The sequence below is a fragment of the Schistocerca americana genome, chromosome 3 (assembly GCF_021461395.2).
Source record: "Schistocerca americana isolate TAMUIC-IGC-003095 chromosome 3, iqSchAmer2.1, whole genome shotgun sequence".
NCBI lineage: Eukaryota > Metazoa > Arthropoda > Insecta > Orthoptera > Acrididae > Schistocerca > Schistocerca americana.
In genome coordinates this window covers 742,573,491-742,597,207 of record NC_060121.1, presented here as the reverse complement: position 1 = coordinate 742,597,207, position 23,717 = coordinate 742,573,491, and the positions used below count along the sequence as shown (strand labels likewise).

Genomic DNA, 23,717 nt, shown 5'->3' with positions numbered 1-23,717 from the left:
TACTTCTCTCGGTATCATCATTGATAGTTCTCCACTCAGAATGGTGACGCTCAAATGGAAGTCTGTTACAGAAAAAATTCAGGGAGCGATACTAGAACATGAAAGGCGTCCTCTTACTCTGCTCCAGAAAATCCGAATACTGGATACATATGCCTTATGCAAAGCTTATTACGTGCCCGAAGTTTATCCGCTTCCCTCACTGATGGCGAAGAAACTACAGCAGTTTTCTGGTCGTTTCTTATGGAAAAGACGTATCTTTCGCTTACGGTATGAGGTGGTCACGAAGCCTCGTTCCTTTCGGAGGTTGAGCCTGGCTGACGTACAAAGGAAGACGCAGAAGATATGTGCGACGTACTGTTTTGATGTTGACTCAACAAACTCACACATTCACGTCTCGATTATTTCTCTGTGTCTGCCCTGCAAATCTAGAACCCCCTATTGATGTTGCTCGCATTAATTATAAGTTAAAACACATTCGTGAATTCTGTTTCGGGGTGAGCTATTCAGGGGCTGACATCTTGTGGAGACCCGTCCTCACCATGTAATTCCTACAGACTCGTTGGAGAGCAGACCCTTGTTCGAATCTCGTTGAAAGAGGATCGCCGCAAAGAACAGGACAACAGTTAGGTGCAGTATCAGTCTTCCTATTTTGCCGATGCGCGTAGTGGTCGTTGTGTAAGCTAGTAAATAACTTGGTTCCAGCTAACGAGCGACATTTCCGAAATGGGCTCAGCGACAAGGATTTATGTAGTCGTTGTATGTCTGCAGATACGATACGTAATCGCTTTACTTGTGGAGCTCATATGGGAAATTGCTCTTGGATTAGAACACAGTTGAGCTTAATTACTCGATCTTCTGAGACTGTATACACTACGGACATCGTATTGTGTCCAGATTCTTCCTTCTTTCCACGGTCGAGAACCCATACCGTTATGTAGTTGCTGGGACACTTCGTTTATTACGTTGTAGAAGACGAGGGGGAAGATCACATGAACTTCATGCAGTACATGATCCCAGAATGAGATTTTCACTTTGCAGCGAAGTGTGCACTGATATGAAATTTCCTGGCAGATTAAAACTGTGTGCCTGAGGGATGTTTCCAGGAGTGCTAGTTCTGCAAGGTACGCAAGAGAACTTCTGTAAAGTTTGGAAGGTAGGAGAAGAGACACTAGCAGAAGTAAAGCTGTGAGGACGGGGTGTGAGTCGTGCTTGGGTAGCTCAGATGGTAGAGCACTTGCCCGCGAAAGGTAAAGGTCCCGAGTTCGAGTCTCGGTCCGGCACACAGTTTTAATCTGCCAGGAAGTTTCATATCAGCGCACACTCCGCTGCAGAGTGAAAATCTCGTTCTGGAAACATCCCCCAGGCTGTGGCTAAGCCATGTCTCCGCAATATTCTTTCTTTCAGGAGTGCTAGTTCTGCAAGGTTCGCAGGAGAGCTTCTGTAAAGTTTGGAATGTAGGACACGAGATACCGGCAGAAGTAAAGCTGTGAGGATGAGGGGTGAGTCGTGATTGGGTATCTCAGATGGTAGACCACTTGCTCGCAAAAGGCAAAGGTCCCGAGTTCGAGTCTTGGTCCGGCACACAGTTTTAATCTGCCAGGAAGTTTCTGTACATGATCACAGCATATTGGACATGCTTGCGAATGCCTCGATATCGAGACCTCTTCGACAACATGTTGAACCTTGTTTTCCGTTGGCAAGGTGTTGGTTAATATCATTTTTCATATGATAGCTGTTTTTCTTTGTTATGTATGTTCCCTGATGATTTGCTTCGGTTTGTTTCTCTCCCAGTTTCCCTGTTCGTTTTTTTCTGTGTTTTGACTCAGCGTCGCTCCAGTTCTATTGTAAGATGTGTATAGAAAAGTATATATACACGAGAGCGTATACAATCCTTGCAGTCAAATTGGGATTTTCTTAGTTAGTTACTTACAATATAATCTGATTTCGTTGTCCTTCTGGCTTTATGATTCTATATAAAAGCAAAAAATGAAAAAATGGAATATAAAAAGCACAAAATAAAAAAATAAAAAGAAATACAAAAATATAAGAAACTGTATAAAAACAATGTTAAAACATATCACGAGAGCTTGGTGGTAGCTTGTCAGCTATGCTTTCGGGGTTTTTCCTTTCTCCTTTAATTTATTATTCTGTTATTATAGTTAAAATTTTTCTCCCATTTGCATATTTAGTTACATGATGATTTTACTGTGGTCTACTGAAGTGTCATGATAGTACCAAGTCATTCTGATGTACTGGCGGCCGAAGACTTCCGTCTTAACAAGACACTCTCGTTCTGCCAGCGGCGTTGTCAAATAGGCCGGAGGAGTGGACAGAGGTTCAGGCAGCTATCTTGTCCTTTGGGTGGGAAACTGCTTCTCAAGACGAAAGAATCAGCTGTGATCAACGGCAAATAGGATTAAGCTATAGAGAGAGTAGGGTTAAATACAATATTTACAAGGTCCAAGAGTGAATAATACGAGTGGACGACCAAGACCGATATGTTGGATTGAAAAGGGTGCAAGACAGGGATCTAGTCTTTTACCCCTATTGTTCAAATTGTACACTGAAGCAGCAATGATGGAAAGAAAAGAAAGGTTGGGGAGTGGAATTAAAATTGAAGGTGAAAGAATATCAATGATACGATTCGCTGATGACATTGCTATCCTGACTGGAAGAGTAGAAGAATTACATGATCTGCTGAATGGAATAAACAGTATAATGAGTACAGATTACGGATTGAGAGGAATCGAAGAAAGACGAAAATAATGAGAAGCAGCAGAAATAAGAACAGCAAGAAACTTAACATCATAATTGGTGGTCACGAATCAGATAAAGTGAAGGAATTTGCTACCTAAGCAGCAAAATAAAGAATGACGGACGGAGCAAGGAAGACATCAAAAGTAGACTAGAACTGGCAAAAAGGGCGTCCCTGGAGAAGAGAAGTCTACTAGTATCAAACATAGGCCTTAATCTGAGGAATAAATTTCTGGCAAGGTACGATTGGAACACAGTATTGTATGGAACTGAAACATGGACTGTAAGAAAACCGTATCAGAAGAGAATTGAAGCATTTGAGATGTGATGCTCCAAATGAATCTTGAAAATGTTGTGAACTGGAGGTTGTGCACAGAATCGGTGAGGAAACGAACATATGGAAAACAGTGACAAGGAGAAGCTACAGGATGATAGGACATCTTTTAAGACATCAGCGAATGATTTCGACGGTACTAGATGGAGCAGTAGCGAGCAAAAACTCTAGAGGAAGACAGAGATTACAATACATCCAGGAAGTAATGGAGGAAGTAGGTTGCAAGTGTCATTCTGAGATGAAGAGATTGGCACAGGAGAGGAATTTGTGACGGGCTGCATCACACCAGTCAGAAGACTGATGACTCAAAAAAATCCTCGCCATTTTTCTGTGATTTACTTAAAGGGAAAGATAGTAAATGTAATGTATCGACCATGCTTTACTTTTCATCTATCTTCTGTCATTTTTACGTTCTGGTGTACACTATTCTCGACTAAGTTTGACGAATATGGGGAAATTACGTATGGATAATTTTTCAAAATTATTCAGCCTCTCAGCCTTTCCGAAAAAGGAAATGACCTTAGCTGTTTGCCACGAGGGTGAAGTATCATCATCCTCACTTACAAAAACTGAAGTTTTATGGACGTGACGGCTCTACACGTAGCAGGCTCAAATCTTACTTAACAAACAGAATGCAAAAGGTTATGCTGGATAATGCAGGCAATGTCGCAAAAGTAGAAAATTTTAGTGAGTGGGAAAAATGAATGCAGAAAGGGCGTCCCACAGGATTCAGTTTTCTTCCTCATTTATGTGAATGACCTTCCACTTAACATTCAGAAAGTAAAATTTTATATTAAAATGCAGGCGTTGTTAGTTTCATAATAAACCCCTTTAGAGAGTAAGCAACAGAAACCTTAGTAAATGATATTTTCCAAAAAATTGTAAGCGGCTCTCGGAAAATGACCTATCCCTAAATTTTGAAAAAACACGTTGCATTTGTACAACAAATGGACTCATACCAGCAACTGATACAGCCCATGAGGAGGAGTCATTGCCGGCTGCGGTGGCCGAGAGGTTCTAGGCGCCTCAGTCCGCAACTGCGCGACTGCTACGGTCGCAGGTTCGAATCCTGCCTCGGGCGTGGATGTATGTGATGTCCTTAGGTTAGTTAGGTTTAAGGGGACTGATGACCTCAGATTTTAAGTCCCATAGTGATCAGAGCCATTTGAACTATTTGAGAAGTCATGAAATGCGACAGAATGCTCCAAATGCTGAAAACATGAACTGCAAGAAGCACATGACTGAGTTTATGAAATAGTTAAGATCATTTATTTTTGCTCTTCGTATAATTGCTAATTTTGGAAACAAACATATCAACCTCCTGACATTTTTTGTGTATTTCAAAAAATGTTCAAATGTGTGTGAAATCTTATGGGACTTAACTGCTAAGGTCATCAGTCCCTAAGCTTAGACACTACTTAACCTAAATTATCCTAAGGACAAACACACACACCCATGCCCGAGGGAGGACTCGGATCTCCGCCGGGACCAGCCGCACAGTCCGTGATTGCAGCGCCCAAGACCGCTCGGCTAATCCCGCGCGACTTGTATATTTCCACACAGTAATATCCTACAGAATAATTTTCTGATGTAACTCATCACTTTAGAAAAAAAGTGTTGATTACACAATAGCTAACAGTAAAAATCATATGTAGCCCCCGAACGTCATGTAGGTATCTCCTCAATGAGTTGGCCATTTTCAATGCCCGTTCACGATACATGTATTAGCTAATGAAATTCGCCATAAATAATCCATCTCAATTTGAGAAAAACAGTGATGTCCATACCTATTACACCAGAGGGAAAAATGGCCTTTACTGCTCAGTCTCAGTGGCTCAGAAAGGAAAAGGAATTCAGCAGGAACACTAATTTCTGATCATTTGCCCAACCAACAAAAAATGTCTGACAGGTAGCGAACCAAGCTTTAAATCTAATTTAAAGTCATTTCCAGTGACGAATATTTACTTAAAAACGGTAGCCAGTAAAAATTAAATAAAAAAATTGCTGTTGTAGCATGAGTAGGACTAATAATTTCGATAAAATAATCATTCAGATTATCTATGGAGCATGTAACTAACTAACTGACTGTCTAACTGCGTGATACGATGACTTGTATGCTCGAGGTAGGGGCCTCCATTTTTAATAGTTGTGTGTTCAAATCACACGGTCAAAATGTCAAATCCCATGTTAGGAAGAAAAGTATTGACCATCTAGCCATTTCCCCTTATGTTGCTATAATTTTCTAATAATGGTATCACCCTGCACATAGCTTCAGTCGTGAACAGCCCAGAGAGAGAAAATTCGACTCTCAACGGTAGCATTGGCACCAGCCGCGCAGTCCATGACTGCAGCTCCCAAGACCACTCGGCTACTCCCGCGCATCCTGCTAATCTTGACATCAGAATTGATAGTTGCGAAGTAGATGAAGGAGAGGGATTCTGCTATCTAGGTATCAAATTGAACCATGACCAACGGAGCAGGACGGACATCAAAAGCAGAGTGCAACTGGAAAAAATGACATTCCCGGCCAAGAGAAGTATACTGCTATGAAACATAGGCTTTAATTTGAGGAAGAAATTTCTGAGATTATACGATTGGAGCACAGCATTGTATGGTAGTGAAACATGGACTGTGGTAAAATCGGAACGGAAGAGAATCGCAGCATTTTAGATGTGGTGCTACAGGCGAATGTTGAAAATTAGGTGGACTGATAAGGTAAGAAATGAGAAGGCTCTGTGCAGAATCGGAGAGGAAAGGAATATGTGGAAAACATTGACAAGGAGGACGGACAGGATGGCAGATATCTGTTAAGACATCAGGAAATGACTCCCATGGTACTAGAGGGAGCTGCTTAAGTCAAAAACTGTAGAGGAAGACAGAGATCTTCGGTTTACTGTCATCCATAGAGGGCGCTCATTAGACTGTTCATTTCTGTGGTATCATGTATCGATACCACCCCAAGGAGGTCAAAGTTGGCTATGGAACCACAAGTTTCCATCAGACATCGAGAGCGGTCGTACGGAATCTTGAAGATCCAATGGTACATGCCCACTGAGTATCCCTCCAGCGGCGCGGTACCTCCAGCGTCCTCTGCCGCCGCTGTGTAGGAGGTCAGCGGCAGCCACTCGCCCAAGTAGCGCCGGGAGCCACTTCGCTAAGTGAAGCTACGCAGACACAGCTAGTCATTGCTCTGACAATGTCGTTCATGATTAGTTCAGAGAGTCTCATCTTTGTTGACGTTCAGAGATGAACTTTATTTCTTGCTGCAATATTTGCAACGAGTCTTCGTTCGCTTGGAGAAAGACAAGTTAAATAAGTCTTCATTTTGTTGTGTTAAATTGTTCGCTAGTTATTTGTGCTCCTGTCAAGATTGCCAACAAAGACTGTTGCCACCCCACTCTATACCCCACCTTTCCTTATGGTTGTGTGCAAAGTGGTAGATATAATTCCAAAGAACAGATACTGTACTTCTACTTCACTTTTATGTAATTGATATCCTTTCACCGTGAATTTTAACCCCAGATTTCTTGTATTTCCGTTATTGTTTCTTCGATGGATATATTCTGCAGTAGAGAAGGAAGACTGCATCTCATACCCTTTCTGATCTGAAGTCTCTGTTGTTTGTCATCCGCTACTATTTTCCCTCTTGGTTCTTGTACGTATTGTATGTAACCCTCCTTTCCCTACTTCCCATAGTTGAGCCTCCACACCGGTAAATCCTTGGTTTTCTTTAAGCCCCAGAGCTAGCGGGCTGTGAAACACTGTGGATTCGAGATTCGCCCGAAATACTACGCTGCAGAGACAGGAGGGCAGAGTGGAGCAGGCAGCGCGTTAAACGACGGCCGCCGCCGCAGCGACCCCCGTGCGGTCGCAGTGGATGGTCCGGGCTGACGGCGCGGGCGGCCGCGCAGTGCCGGTGATAACAGCTTCTTCCATTATTCAGAGGCCGCCGCAGCGCGCCACGCATGCTGTGGGCTGCGCAAGTGAACAGCAGGTTGCCGGACCGGCTGTTAACACTGGGCCGGTGGGCATATTTGTACAGCTAACGAACCGCCTGCCTCCCACAGGCGAAATCTGTTAGCCGTTTGCGGTTTCGTTTGGCAACTTCGTTAACATGTCACTCGAGCATAAAGTGCAGTGTGCATGCAACTAGTATCAAACGTCGCTCGCTCCTCGTCCTTAACCATAAATGTCAACTATACCCTCCCTTGTGTCTTTTTAGAAAAGATAATTCGAATATGTAGAGAAAAATTTCAAACCAGTCGACAGACAGATAATTAAAGAAAACTGTTTCGGATTTCGTGGATTAAAAAAGTGCGTTACTGCATACTTCCTGTCTTTGTGTCTTGTTATTGACAGAAATGTTTAAAACACAAATAGTACAAAAAAAAAAGATCATCATGTGGATTCTGCGTTAAAATATACTTCACAAATGTATCATATGTATAGGAGCTACACAGTGCCGCCCAAGTTCTACCTTCAGTCCCTTCTTTTCCGATTTGTTTATAATGTAACAGACCTTTTATAAATTTGCCTTTCAGACTCATAGTTCTTGTTACGAAATATGCGCTATGTAGCTGCTAGTACGAACCGAACGTATGTAAACGATAGCACACGGGTTTACAAACTCAAAAGACTAACGTAACTTGCATGTTGTGTCAGTGTAAGGTAACATAGCTCGATGAAACTTATGCCGTAAGAACACTGCTGGAAAAAAAAGCCGCAACACCAAGAAGCAGTTGTACGACATAAACGAAAGTTGAGAGGCGCGCTTCTGCATCTGAAGGATAATGTGTGTCCACATTTAGCGCCAGTCCCATACGAGTGGCGCTAATAGTGCCACTATGAGGATGCGAATCAGGTTTGCTTCAAATACACGTTGTAATGGTCGTGAGCATTAGTTACTACTGGGACTGGAGGTGGTAAGTTTATGTTACTCAAGAATGTCTTTAAGGGGACAAAGATGCCATCATCAACACCTCACTGAGTTCGAACGGGGTCGTGTAACAGGGCTACGAGAGGCTGTAAGTTCCTTCTGAGATACTGAAGAAAGACTAGGTAGGAATGTACAACTGTACGGGATTTGCGGCAGCGGCAGCACGGTCGCATAAAGACTGGGCTCCGGATGGCAAATTGGCACTACCGAAAAGGAAGACCATCGTGTTTGACGTATGTCTCTGGCCAATCGTACTGCATCTTCAGCAGCAATTGGAGCTCCAGTTGTCACAACACTGACACATCTAACTGTTACAAATCGGTTCCTTCAAGGACAGCTCCGAGCCAGACACCCTGTAGCGTGCATTCCACTGATCCCAAGCCACCGCCATATGCGATTTCAGTGGTGTCAAACGAGAGCTCAGTCGAAGGCATGTTGGAAGACTGCTGTGTTTTGTGATGAAAGCCAATTCTTCTTCGGTGCCAGTGATGGCCGTGTGGTAGTCACGAGGAGACCAGTTGAGAACCTGCAGCCAACATGTCTGTATGCTGGACACACTGGACCTATAACTGGAGTTATGGCCCACAGAGCGATTTCCTATAACAGGTGGATCATTCTCATCGTATTCCCACTCACCCTGACCGGAAATTTGTATGTCAAACAGGTGGTTCGGGCTGCCGCCCTGCCATTCATGAACAGCATTCCAGAAGGAGTTTTTAAAAAGGATAACACTTGCCCACATAACACTGTTGTAATCCAACATGATCTAAAGAGTGTCGACGCACTACCTTTTACTGCTCGATTAACAGATCTGTGTCCAATGGAGCACGTATGGGGCATCACCAGTAATAGGGCAAAGATTGTACGGCCCCACTCTGCATTGTTACCGAATTTATTCAAATTGGAGGATCCAAAATGGCGGCCATAGATGTGGCAAATGTCGCAATGACATCATCTACATGGATACTCTGCAGATAACATTTAAGTGCCTGGCAGAAGGTTCATCGAACCACCTTCACAATTCTCTATCATTGCAATCTCGTATAGCGGGCGGAAAGAACGAACACCTATATCTTTCCGTACGAGCTCTGATTTCCCTTATTTTATCGTGGTAATCGTTTCTCCCTATGTAGGCCGGTGTCAACACAATATTTTCGCATTCGGAGGAGAAAGTTGGTGACTGGACTTTCGTGAGAAGATTCCGTCGCAACGAAAAACGCATTTCTTTTAATGATGTCCAGCCCAAATCCTCTATCATTTCTGTGACACTCTCTCCCATATTTCGCGATAATACAAAACGTGCTGGACTTCATTGAATTTTTGCGATGTACTCTTTCAGTCTTATCTGTTAAGGATCCCACACCGCGCAGCAGTATTCTAAAAGTGGACGGACAAGCGTAGTGTAGGCCGTCTCCTTAGTAGATCTGTTACATTTTTCCTATGTGTCCTGCCAACAAAACGTAGTCTTTGGTTAGCGTTCCCCACAACATTTTCTATGTTTTCCTTCCAAGTTAAGTCGTTCGTAATTGTAATACCAAGGTACTTAGTTGAATTTACGGTTTTTAGATTAGTCTGGTTTATCGTGTAACCGAAGTTTAACGAGTTCCTTTTAGCACTCTTATGGACGACCTCACACTTTTCATTATTTAGGGTCAACTGCCACTTTTCGCACCGTTCAGATAAATCGTTTTGCAGTTTGTTTTGGTCTTCTGATGACTTTATTAGTCGATAAACGCCAGCGTCATCTGCAAACAACCGAGGACGGGTGCTAAGATTGTCTCCTAAATCGTTCGTAGAGATAAGGAACACCAAAGGGCCTATAACACTACCGTGGGAAACGCCAGAAATCACTTTTGTTTTATTCGATGACTTTCCGTCAATTACAATGAACTGTGACCTCTCTGACAGGAAATCACAAATCCAGTCACATAACTGAGACGATATTTCATAAGCATGCAAATTCAATTCAGGCCACTTGTGTGGTACAGTGTCAAAAGCTTCCGGTAATACAGAAATACGGAATCCATCTCAAATCCCTTGTCAACAGCACTCAACACTTCATGTGAATAAAGAGCTCGTTGTGTTTCACAGGAACGATGTTTTCTAATCCAACGTTGACTGTCAGTCAATGGACAGTTTTCTGCGAGGTAATTCATAATGTTCGAGCACAATATATGTTCTAAAAACCTCCTGCCTATCGACGTTAGCCGGCCGAAGTGGCCGTGCGGTTAAAGGCGCTGCAGTCTGGAACCGCAAGACCGCTACGGTCGCAGGTTCGAATCCTGCCTCGGGCATGGATGTTTGTGATGTCCTTAGGTTAGTTAGGTTTAACTAGTTCTAAGTTCTAGGGGACTAATGACCTCAGCAGTTGAGTCCCATAGTGCTCAGAGCCATTTGAACCTATCGACGTTAACGATATGGGATTGTAATTTAGTGGAATTACTCCTACTACCTTTGTAGAATATTGGTGCGACCAGTGCAACTTTCCAGTCTTTGGGTATGGAACTTTCGTCGAGCGAACGTTTGTATATGATTGTTAAGTATGGAGCTAATGCATCAGCATTCTCCGTAAGGAACCTGATTGGTACACAGTCTGGACCAGAAGACCTGATTTTATTAAGTGATTTAAGTTGCTTTACTACTCCTAGGATATTTACTTCTACGTTACTCATGTTGGCCGCTGTTCTCGATTCGAATTCTGGAATATTTACTTCGTCTTCTTTTGTGAAGGCATTTCGGAAGGCTGTGTTTAGTAACTCTGCTTTGGCAGCACTGACTTCGATAGTATCTCCATTGCTATCGCGCAGAGAAGGCATTGATTTCTTCTTGCCGCTAACATACTTCACATACGACCAAAATCTCTTTGGATTTTCTGCCAGGTTTCGAGGCTAAGTTTCGTTGCGGAAACTGTTATAAGCATCTCGCATTGAAGTCCGCGCTAAATTTCGAGCTTCTGTAAAAGATAGTCAATCTTGGGGATTTTGCGTCTGTTTAAATTTGGCATGTTTGTTTCGTTGTTTCCGCAACAGCCTTCTAACCAGTTTTGTGTACCAACGAGTATCAGCTCCGTCGTTTGTTATTTATTTGATATAAATCTCTCAATTGCTGCCGATAGTGTTTCTCTGAATTCAAGCAATATCTGGCCTACACTTATATTATTAATTTGGAATTAGTAGAGATTGTCTCTCAGGAAGGTGTCAAGTCAATTTTTATCTGTTTTTTTTAATAGGTATATTTTTCGCTTATTTTTGGAAGATTTGGGGATTACAATACTCAGTCTCGCTACGACAATCCTGTGTTCACTAATCCCTGTATCGGTTTTTATGCTCGTTATTAACTCAGGATTATTTCTTGCTGCGGGTTCAAGTATGTTTTCACAACCATTAACTATTCTCATGAGATCATGAACTAATAATTTTCAAAAAATGCGTTTAGCTTAATTTCACATGATACTTTATGCGTGCCTCCGGAATTAAACATGTATTTTCGCCAACATATCGAGGTTTCTAGCATTTGTAGACTTAGAGAAAGCTTTTGACAATGTTGACTGGAATACTCTCTTTCAAATTCTAAAGGTGGCAGGCGTAAAACACAGGGAGCGAAAGCCTATTTACAATTTGTACAGAAAACAGATGGCAGTTATAAGAGTCGAGGATCATGAAAGGGAAGCAGTGGTTGGGAAGGGAGTAAGACAGGGTTGTAGCCTCTCCCCGATGTTGTTCAATCTGTATATTGAGCAAGCAGTAAAGGAAACAAAAGAAAAATTCGGAGTAGGTATTAAAATTCATAGAGAAGAAATAAAAACTTTGAGGTTCGCCGATGACATTGTAATTCTGTCAGAGACAGCAAAGGACTTGGAAGAGCAGTTGAATGGAATGGACAGTGTCTTGAAAGAAGGATATAAGATGAACATTAACAAAAGCAAAACAAGGATAATGGAATGTAGTCTAATTAAGTCGGGTGATGCTGAGGGAATTAGATTAGGAAATGAGACACTTAAAGTAGTAAAGGAGTTTTGCTACTTGGGGAGCAAAATAACCGATGATGGTCGAAGTAGAGAGGATATAAAATGTAGGCTTGCAATGGCAAGGAAAGCGTTTCTGAAGAAGAGAAATTTGTTAACATCCAGTATTGATTTAAGTGTCAGGAAGTCATTTCTGAAAGTATTCGTATGGAGTGTAGCCATGTATGGGAGTGAAACATGGACGATAAATAGTTTGGACAAGAAGAGAATAGAAGCTTTCGAAATGTGGTGCTACAGAAGAATGCTGAAGATTAGATGGGTAGATCATATAACTAATGAGGAAGTATTGAATAGGATTGGGGAGAAGAGAAATTTGTGGCACAACTTGACCAGAAGAAGGGATCGGTTGGTGGGACATGTTTTGAGGCATCAAGGGATCACCAATTTAGTATTGGAGGGCAGCGTGGAGGGTAAAGATCGTAGAGGGAGACCAAGAAATGAATACACTAAGCAGATTCAGAAGTATGTAGGTTGCAATAGGTACTGGGAGATGAAAAAGCTTGCACAGGATAGAGTAGCATGGAGAGCTGCATCAAACCAGTCTCAGGACTGAAGACCACAACAACAACAACATCGAGGGTAAATTAAAGTCACCACCAAGTATTATCGTATGAGTTGGGTACGTGTTTGAAATCAATCTTAAGTTTTCTTTGAACCTTTCAGCAATTGTATTATCTGAAATGGGAGATCGGTAAAAGGATCATATTATTATTTTATTTCGGTTGCCAACAATGACCTCTGCCTTACTAATTCACAGGAAGTATCTACTTCAATTTCTCGAGAACTTAAACTACTTCTAACAGCAACAAACACGCCACCGCGAACCGTGTTTAGCCTATCCTTTCGGAACACCGTTAGGGTCTTCGCAAAAATTTCCTCTGAGCTTTCAGTGCCTATAACGATTTTAGCATCAGTGCTTCCTATTAGTGCTTGGAGCTCTGGTGCTTTCCCAACACAGGTACGACAATTTACAAATGTTATACCAATGGTTCCTGTATCTACGTTCTTCCTGTGTTCAGCCTGCACCCTTTGTGACTGAAGCCCTTCTTGTGTTTTCCCGAGACCCTCTAACCTAAAAAGCCGCCCAGTCCACGCCACACAGCCCCTGCTACCCGTGTAGCCGTCTCCTGCGTATAGTGGACACCTGACCTACTCAGCGGAACTCGAAACCTAACCACCCTTTGGCACAAGTCGATGAATCTGCAGCTTACACGGTCGCAGAATCATCTGAACCTCTGATTCAGACCCTCCACTCGGCTCTGTACCAGAGGTCTGCAGTCGATCCTGTCGGCTAGGCTGCAAATGGTCAACTCTGCTTTCATCTTGCAAGCAAGACTGGCAGCCTTTACTAGTTCTGTTAGCCGCTCGAAACCAGAGAGAATCTCTTCTGATCCAAAGTGACACACATCATTGGTACCGACGTAAGCAACCACTTGCAGTTGGTTGCACCCTGTACTCTTCATGGCATCCGGGAGGACCCTTTCTACATCTGGAATGACTCCATCCGGTTTGCAAACGGAGTGCACATTGGTTTCCTTTCCCTTTTTTTCAGCCAAATTCCTAAGAGGCCGCATAACGGGCCTAACGTTGGAGCTCCAAACTACCAATAATCCCACCCTCTGTGATTGCCCAGATCTTGCAGACTGAGTGGTTTCCTGTGAAACAGGACAGGCGACAGCATCTGGCTCAGCGACACTGTCAGCCACAGACAGCACCCGGAACCTGTCTGTCAGAAAAGCCAGGGAGGCCTTACGTGCGGCAGCCTGGGTAGTCTTTCGCCGCCTGCTTCACCCCGGGGCGACCTCCCACTCGACCACAGGTGAGGGGCTAACCTCAGTGCGAGCAGTAACTGGGTTGGTCACCGGTGAGGACCGATCGGAGGACTCGGACGTGCTGGACGTCCGTTGGATCCCCACGGCCGGCCCACAACAAATGGCTCTGAGCACTATGGGACTTAACTCCTGAAGTCATCAGTCCCCTAGAACTTAGAACTACTTAAACCTAACTAACCTAAGGACATTACACACATCCATGCCCGAGGCAAGATTCGAACCAGCGACCGTAGCGGTCGCGCGGTTCCAGGCTGAAGCGCCTAGAACCGCTCGGCCACACCGACCGGCGGCCCACAACAGTAGTGCCCATCCACTACAGCCTCAAGCTGTGAACCGAAGCCATCACAACCTGAAGCTGAGACCGAATCGTCACCAACTCGGCTCGCATTCGTAGACAATCGCAGTCCCTGTCCACACTAAAGACGATGGAAAACTAAACTATGCAGATAATCGGATTATCGGCACGTGCTGCGCAACTCTACTGTAGACCCTGACGAAATCGTAGGAACTGTGTCTGATAATACGCAATTATTCAAAAACCTGACTACCGAAGCACTCAGTTGAAAGTAAATAATTCGCCCCTGTTTAGGAACTTGTAATATGTCACAAAATCGGTTTACTTTCTGACGCAAACGAAAACGCGAGAACTGTGGCTACTAGATTTACATGCAGAAACTCAAGAAACTAAACTATTAAAGCACACAGATGGTATAAGAAAATTCGCTCCTGGTTAGGAACTCGTAAATGTCACAAAAGTAGTTACTTCCCTGTTGCTGCACCTGTCTTAGTGGGCTACTACTGCCTGATTTGGTGGGAAGTTCAAATTTTTGTGGGAAAGTAGGTCAATTGTGCTGCTTCCACTAACATAACTCTCCCACACCTCCCATCCCTTCCCCTTCTCCATCTGGAGAATGGCAGGAAAAGGACTCAGTCTGTGTGCAGCTGCTGGACTAGGAGGACAGACTTTTTTTTTTTTTTTTTAGCACTTGCAACCTACGTCCTCAATTATTTGCTTGACGTATTCCAATCTCTGTCTTCCTCTACAGCTTTTGGCCTCTACAACTCCCTCTAGTACCATTGAAGTCATTCCCTCATGTCTTAGCAGATGACCTATCATCCTGTCCCTTCTCCTTATCAGTGTTTTCCGCATATTCCTTTCCTCTCCCATTCTGCGTAGAACCTCCTCATTCCTTACCTTATCAGTCCACCTAATTTTCAACATTCGTCTTTAGCACAACATCTCAAATGCTTCGATTCTCTTCTGTTCCGGTTTTCCCACAGTCCATGTTTCACTACCATACAATGCTGTACTCCAGACGTACATCCTCAGAAGTTTCTTCCTCAAATTAAGACCGGTATTTGATATTAGTAGACTTCTCTTGGGCAGAAATTCCTTTTTTGCCATAGCGAGTCTGCTTTTGATGTCCTCCTTGCTCCGTCCGTCATTGGTTATTTTACTGCCTAGATATCGGAATTCCTTAACTTCATTGACTTCGTGACCATCAATCCTGATGTTAAGTTTCTCGCTGTTCTCATTTCTACTACTTCTCATTACCTTGGTCTTTCTCCGATTTACTCTCAAACCATACTGTGTACTCATTAGACTGTTCATTCCGTTCAGCAGATCATTTAATTCTTCTTCACTTTCACTCAGGATAGCAATGTCATCAGCGAATCGTATCATTGATATCCTTTCACCTTGTACTTTAATTCCACTCCTGAACCTTTCTTTTATTTTCATCATTGCTTCCTCGATGTACAGATTGAAGAGTAGGGGCGAAAGGCTACAGCCTTGTCTTACACCCTTCTTGATACGAGCACTTCGTTCTTGATCGTCCACTCTTATTATTCCCTCTTGGTTGTTGTACATATTGTATATGACCCGTCTCTCCCTATAGCTTACCCCTACTTTTTTCAGAATCTCGAACAGCTTGCACCATTTTATATTGTCGAACGCTTTTTGCAGGTCGACAAATCCTATGAACGTGTCTTGATTTTTCTTTAGCCTTGCTTCCATTATTAGCCGTAACGTCAGGATGTGTGTGATGGATATCACACATGCCCGAGGCAGGATTCGAACCTGCGACCGTAGCAGTCGCGCGGTTCCGGACTGAAGTGCCTAGAACCGCTCGGCCACAGCGGCCATCTCAGAAGTCATAACACCCACAAATATTATCACCTACATGGTATGTACCGGGACGCTCAGGATGACACCTACGATTGTAATTTCTCTCGCAAGCCGGGTTAGACCATGCAAAACAAGCCTGATCCTTTCTATTTTCGACATTAACGCATGCCAGCTTATTAGTTATATTCTTAGGGAGCTTGGTATAGCTGATAAGTGTACGGATGGCCAGGTGAAGTATTCAGGTGAGTACTTTAGCTGACCCTCTCACTTCTATCCTAGAAAACTGGGCCAGTATAGCAGTGGAGGTGGATTCACGATATCCCTCGACGATTGACGTGCTCCGCGTTATCACGCCATTTTCCTCCCCAAAGATAACGAAGGCTTGTCTCTTTAATGCCTGAGGCAACTTTGGGGGGGTGCGATAGTCCGACGCAGAACACCGCACTGCATTTCATGGCTGGATAATTTGCAAGGCTCCGTTTCCAGGACAGGAAGGCATGCCCTTAGAAACCCAACAGGGTCGCAGTACCCTCCTGCCGTACTCTCGATCCTTGTGAACAAGATTTGCTCATCAAAGGCGTCTGCAATCGCTGAGTGTTCTAACTGCTGTATTGTATCAATGAACTGATGTCCTTCGCAAAAAGGACGGGAGACGGAAGTGCCGCTAGCCACAGGATCTTTTGCATTACTACTACTACTACTACTACCTCAGGATGATGATGTCTACCAAATGTTCAAATGTGTGTGAAATCTTATGGGACTTAACTGCTAAGGTCAGCAGTCCCTAACCTTACACACTACTTAACCTAAATTATCCTAAGGACAAACACACACACACCCATGCCCGAAGGAGGACTCGAACCTCCGCCGGCACCAGCCGCACGATGTCCATCCTGTAGACGGTGGAGTCGGCGAGGTGCACAGGGGTACACACTGAGGCACACGCAACTTCTGTTGCCGACGAGGACGACCTGCCAGAGGTACAGTAGGATGAAGTGGCGTCAGTGAGGGCCGGAGGGAACATGCTGGTTGCGGCATTGGTGTCCAGCGATGCAGCTGCTGCATGCCGGGGCCTTTACCAAAGCCAGATTGCGTGGTGGGGGGGGGGGGGGGGGCGAGCGAGATTGTTACTGATCTTCTTCTTCTTTTTCTTCTGCTACTTTCGACTGTACCATCCGTGGACGCCAGAGGTTACGCGATGGAGCGGGGGCCGGGGCTGCAGCGGAAAAAAAAATAAGTTCAACGCTCAAGAGTTTTGAAAAAAAAAATGCTGTAAACAAATTACAATAACATTTCAGAATAATAACAATAATAAGCTGTAGTGACAACGGTTGCATTACAGTCACCTTTTCTTCTCTGGGTCCAAGAATTGTGCAGTTAAGTCGCGATTTCCAGTAGCTCTCCGCCGCGCGGAGTGGTCGCGCTGTTTGAGGCATCCTGTCACGGGCTTCGCGGCCACTCACGCCGGAGGTTCGAGTCCTCCCTCGGGCATGGATGTGTGTGTTGCAATTAGCATAAGTTAGTTTAACTCAGTTTAAGGAGTGTGTAAGTCTAGGGACCGATGACCTATGCAGATTGGTCCCTTTGGAATTCACACATATTTGAACATTTTGAGTAGCTCTCCCACCCAACCCAGAATCTCATCATCCTCCCTCGAAAGGGCAAACTGGCGCTGCCTTTCAGTTTCCCCTGCAGCAGCCGCCACCTCGTGCACACACTCTGGTATTTCACCCTCGCTAAGATATTGAACATAGTTATTTCATGAAAATGTAAGAGACATAAACACTGAAAAACGTACTGTAAAATCGTTTTCGTTAACTCACTGAAATATAAACGGAAAATCGTACTCTCGAGCTCACTGAGATTACTTATATGTGAAGTATATTGAATCTGAAAAGTGTACTCTGCTACTTACAAGACTGAATCGATCGCTCCTGGCTCTAGACCTCTTCACATGGTCCTGCGTCTACTTCCATAGAAACACGTAGAAAAGCAAAGAATATTTCTCAGGCAACTGAATGCATCTTGTTCAGCTTCATCATTACAACCACAACACATTACACGAACAAAAAAATATTTTCTCTAACGGCCACATGTTAAAGAAAATAGAAAATACATTCACTTACGTTCTTGCAGCGCCGACTCAGTTAATATTGCTGGAGACTGTTGTTGCAATAGTCTCTCAACCTCCAGCTGCCGACCTAGATTAGCAAACGTCTCAGGAATGAAGGCTACAACAACAAGAAAAAAAGAAAGGTTGTAATAACAGTTATGCAATAAAAATTCGTCACACGCTGAAGTTGCAGCAATGAGCCTTTCAAAAGCTCAGTAGTATGGAGGTTTGCCTCTACCGACAATGACCTAAACAAGTGCTGTGATAGGTACTAAAATTACGGGGCATACATAGGTAGACTGAATGAACAGAACAATTAACTTACTGGTTAGACCGTCCTGGCGACGGCGTTTGCTGCTGCTGATGCTGTCACTGGCCGAAAGTTTCATCTTGTATTGCGAGTGAGTGGCACACTAGCCAACAAAGGAAGACTAGGAAAACTGAGAAGCATACAATCAAGCACACAGGTGAATTGACGAAGGCAGAATGAAATCGACTGCCCCACGACAAGGGTTTATATACCATCTACACCTTCCATCCGCTGTTTTATCTAAGGAGTCAATAGTAGTGCGGCATTCTGCCACACCTGCAGATGAATGCTGGTCTGAGCGGGCGGCACAAGTTGGTGCTGGTCTGACCGGCCACGGTTTTCGCGCGCTCGTGGATCCAGCTGGAAAAATCCTGCTTCCGGTCTGCTCAACACTCTACAGGGTGGTCCACTGATAGTGACCGGGCCAAATATCTCACGAAATAAGCATCAAACGAAAAACCTACGAAGAACGAAACTCGTCTAGTGGAAGGGCGAAACCAGATGGTTGGCCCGCTAGATGGCGCGGCCATAGGTCGAACGGAAATCAACATCGTTTTTTAAAATTGGAACCCCCATTTTTTATTACATATTCGTGAAGTACGTATAAAATATGAATGTTTTAGTTGGACCACTTTTTTTGCTTTGTGATAGATGGCACTGTAATAGTTACAAATGTATAAGTACTGTACGTGGTATCACGTAATATTCCGCCAGTGCGGACGGTATTTGCTTCGTGATACATTACCCGTGTTAAAATGGACCGTTTACCAATTACGGAAAACGTCGATATCGTGTTGATGTATGGCTATTGTGATGAAAATGCCCAACGGGCGTGTGCTATGTATGCTGATCGATACCCCTGACGACATCATCCAAATGTCCGGACTGTTAGCCGGATAGTTACGTTATTTAAGGAAACAGGGAGTGTTCAGCCACATGTGAAACGTCAACCACGACCTGCAACAAATGATCATGTCCAAGTAGGTGTTTTAGCTGCTGTCGCGGCTAATCCGCACATCGGTAGCAGACAAATTGGGCGAGAATCGGGAATCTCAAAAACGTCGGTGATGAGAACGCTACATCAACATCGATTGCACCCGTGCCATATTTCTATGCACCAGGAACTGCATGGCGACGACTTTGTTGAACGTCGTGTACAGTTCTGCCACTGGGCACAAGAGAAATTACGGGACGATGACAGATTTTTGCACGCGTTCTATTTAGCGACGAAGCGTGATTCACCAACAGCGGTAACGTAAACCGGCATAATATGCACTATTGGGCAACGGAAAATCCACGATGGCTGTGACAAGTGGAACATCAGCGACCTTGGCGCGTTAATGTATGATACCGTATTATGGGAGGAAGGATAATTGGCCCCCATTTTATCGATGGCAATCTAAATGGGTCAATGTATGCTGATTTCCTACATAATGTTCTACCGATGTTACTACAAGATGTTTCACTGCATGACAGAATGGCGTTGTACTTCCAACATAATGGTTGTCCGGCACATAGCTCGCGTGCGGTTGAAGCGGTATTGAACAGCATATTTCACGACAGGTGGATTGGTCGTCGAACCACGATACCATGGCCCGCACGTTCACCGGATCTGACGTTCCCGGACAGTGGGGGAAGTTGAAGGATATTTGCTATCGTGATCCACCGACAACGCCTGAAAACATGCATCAGCGCATTTTCAATGCATGTGCGAACATTCCGGAAGGAGAACTACTCGCTGTTGAGTGGAATGTCGTTACACGTATTGCCAAATGCATTGAGGTTGACGGACATCATTTTGAGCATTCATTGCATTAATGTGGTGGTTACAGGTAATCGCGCTGTAACAGCATGCGTTCTCAGAAATGATAAGTTCATAAAGATACATGTATCACATTGGAACAACAGAAATATAATGTTCAAACGTACCTACGTTCTGTATTTCAATTTAAAAAAACCTACCTGGTACCAGCTGTTCGTCTAAAATTGTGAGCCATATGTTTGTGACTATTACAGCGCCATCTATGACAAAGGTAAAAAAGTGGTCCAACAAACATTCATATTTCTTTACGTACTAAACGAATATGTAATAAAAAATGGGGGTTCCTATTTTAAAAAACGTTGTTGATATCCGTTTGACCTATGGCGGCGCCATCTAGCGGGCCAACCATAGCGCCATCTGGTTTCCCCCTTCAACCAAGACAAGTTTCGTTCTTTGTAGTTTTTTCGTTTGTCGCTTATTTCGTGAGATACTTGGCCCGGTCACGATCAATGGACCACCATGTATAGTGACTGCGGCCGCTAATGGACGCGTTGCCGCTGTGTGGGTACCCCAGTTACGACCGTGCCTGGTGTAGCAAACTACTGTGATTGTGTATTTAACACTATTTTTCTTTTACATGACGGAGGATCGTCTTCAGAGTTTCGACGCGGTGTATCGGCGATCATTTATTTTAGAGATGTATTTTTGTGAGTGTATTCTACCGTAATGTATTTTCATTTCACGTGCACCTGGGAAGACAGCGCAATGTGTTGAGTGCCAGTGTATTTGATACAATTTTTTTAAAGCAACAGTTTCAAATGTATTGAGGCGTTAAACACTGCAACGAATTTGTTTATCCATGCAAATGTTCCGGATTAGAGGACGAAGACTCAGAGGTTTCACAAATGCGTCACGATTTTTTTAGTGTTTGTGTTTAAGTATGGTGGTATACACAGAAAAACTGAGGCAAACTACTGTGCAGTGATCTTTTTGAAAGTGGATTTAGGGACATATTAAACTGGATTTAGTAACTCCTGAAGCTGTCCGTGTTCATGGCAGTGGTAGCATTCCTCGGAATAAAACGTGTAATTGTTTAAATATTCTCGCATCATCTTCAAAGCTCTCTCTCTCTCTCTCTCTCTCTCTCTCTCTCTCTCTCTCTCTCTCTTTGTGCAGTGATGTATTTACTTTCTGTGACATCTTCAAGTTATGTATATGACAATATTTCGCAACACCAGATGCAGCAACTCTGGAAGCAGTTCGTGTTCAACGACAAAGGGTATCCGTGCGCCGGGTGTGGGAATGAGGAAGGCAGCGGGTACTCCCAACGTGATAGGAAGTACGTGACCGCTCCTGCGGCTATCGTGTGGCCGTCCCGTAAGTTAGTGCGTGGCCTCTGTGGGCTGGGAGAGCACGGACCGCAACGAACGTCTTGCCTCCTACAAGTTCAATTACAACGGTAGAATGATTTAAAGTACTCGCAATAGAGATATCGAATTTCGCTCTCTATTACGAAAGGGACTACTTGTATTAATACCACTAAACCACAACTAATACCAACACTAAAAAAAATTCACACCATTTCTTATCTAAAAACAGAAATTCGGGCGTCCACTGGAACACAACAAAATTAAACACAGTGAAAGCAAGTTTCTACCGAAATATTTCACTTGAAACAGTAAGAAACGGCGGCTGGAAACTACCGTAATAAATTTAAAAAAATGACTAGAGTGCACAAACAACTTCATAAAACAAGGTGAGCGAAAGTTTCCGAAAGTTTATTAAACCATTATTTCACGATTAACGCCGCGCGGGAATAGCCGAGCGGTCTGAGGGCGCTGCAGTCATGGACTGTGCGGCTGGTCCCGGCGGAGGTTCGAGTCCTCCCTCGGGTATGGGTATGTGTATTTGTCCTTAGGATAATTTAGCTTAAGTAGTGTGTAAGCTTAGGGACTGATGACCTTAGCAGTTAAGTCTCGTAAGATTTCACACATTTTTCACGAGAAACAGCATGAGACACCGTTGAAAACTACTAAGATTAATAACCGAATTACAGTGCACAAACAACTTTGTCAGTACTTAAGAGCGACTACAGCTACAACTGCACGCTTCGAGATGTAAACACACAGCTAATATTTGTATGAACAATTGAAAGCTACTAAATACAATATTCGAATACATTGCACAAACACCTTCGTCAGTGCGTCGTTTTAGAACCGCTACAGCTGCAACTGCACGCCGCAAGATGCAAACACACTGCTGCGGCTTCTATGAACGCTGTAAGCACACTCACTTATAACACATACTCGAATCAAGAACACAATGAGAAGGCTGAGATGGGTGAAAGTCCACTAATAAATTAACTTTACAGTAAATATTAACACCAATAATCGTTAAAATATGTATCTGAAGTCTAAAACTTGATGGAAAACTTCAAATGACATCAGCCGATCCGTCGTTCCCGGTGGGGGTCCACTAGAGGCCGAACCGCACCGTAACCCTGGGTTCGGTGTGGGGCGGCGGTGGGGTGAGTGGACTGCTGTAGCTGTTGTGGGGTTGTGTACCACTGCAGGCTATGGCGGGGACGAAGCCTCTCCGTCGTTTCTAGGTCCCTAGTTCAATACAATACAATACAATGGGACCAAACTGCTGTGGTCATCGGTCTCTAGGCTTACGCACCACTTACTCTAACTGAAACTAACTTACGCTTAAGACAACACGCACACCCATGCCCGAGAGAGGACTCGAACCTCCTGCGAGGGAAGCCGCACGAACCTTGGTAAGGCGACCTAGACCGAGCGGCGTTACTATCATGGTTTCTATCTTTAACCAAGACTGATCAAAATCTGTACTGAATAAAAAATATGGTGTCAGCCCGCAATAATTGTGCACATAATCGTTGCCATTGTGGTGTCGAACATCAAGATAAATCCTTTCAGCTATCTTTTTGTTGCGAAAGGTAAGCGGCGCTACTTCTGGTGAAAGGGGTGACTGTTTTATCAAGATTCGAGGTAAATGTACGTACAAATCAACATATAAAGCCCACAGCTCACATCTCTGACAGTAATGTTAAGTGGATAACTCTTTTTTCCATCAGTCTTCTGAATGATTTGATGCGACTTGCCACGAATTCCTCTCCTGCGCCTCCCTCATCACTTAAGAGTAGTGCTTGGCAACCTATGTCCTCAATTATTTCTTGGATGTATTCCAACCTCTTTTTTATCTTCTACAGTTCCCTCTAATACCACGGATGCCCTAATATATGTCCTATCATCTTGTGAGTGCTACAGTCTGAAAACTGTAGAGGAAGACAGAGCGTGGAATACATTCAGCAAATAATTGAGCATACGGCATGTAGTTGCTACTCTGACGTAAAAAGATTAGCGCACGAGAGGCCGCATCAAACCAATGGGAAAACGGACGATTAAAAAAAAAAAAACATCCTCCCCTCCTTCTTGTCAGCGTCGTCCGTAGGTTCCTTCGGCGATTCTGCATAGATTTATCAGTCCACCTGACTGCACATC

At 43.9% G+C, this 23,717-nt stretch overlaps 1 protein-coding gene across 1 annotated transcript in view; it reads left to right on the top strand.

The window, feature by feature from the left end:
* Positions 1–6,965: 6,965 nt before the first annotated feature.
* The window catches only part of LOC124606357 (dopamine receptor 2-like), a 180,517-nt gene continuing 163,765 nt past the window's right edge, over positions 6,966–23,717 (top strand). Inside the window, exon 1 of the mRNA XM_047138338.1 lies at positions 6,966–7,108. Within this exon, the coding sequence (XP_046994294.1) occupies positions 6,966–7,108 (143 nt within the window). The remainder of the gene's footprint in view (positions 7,109–23,717) is intronic.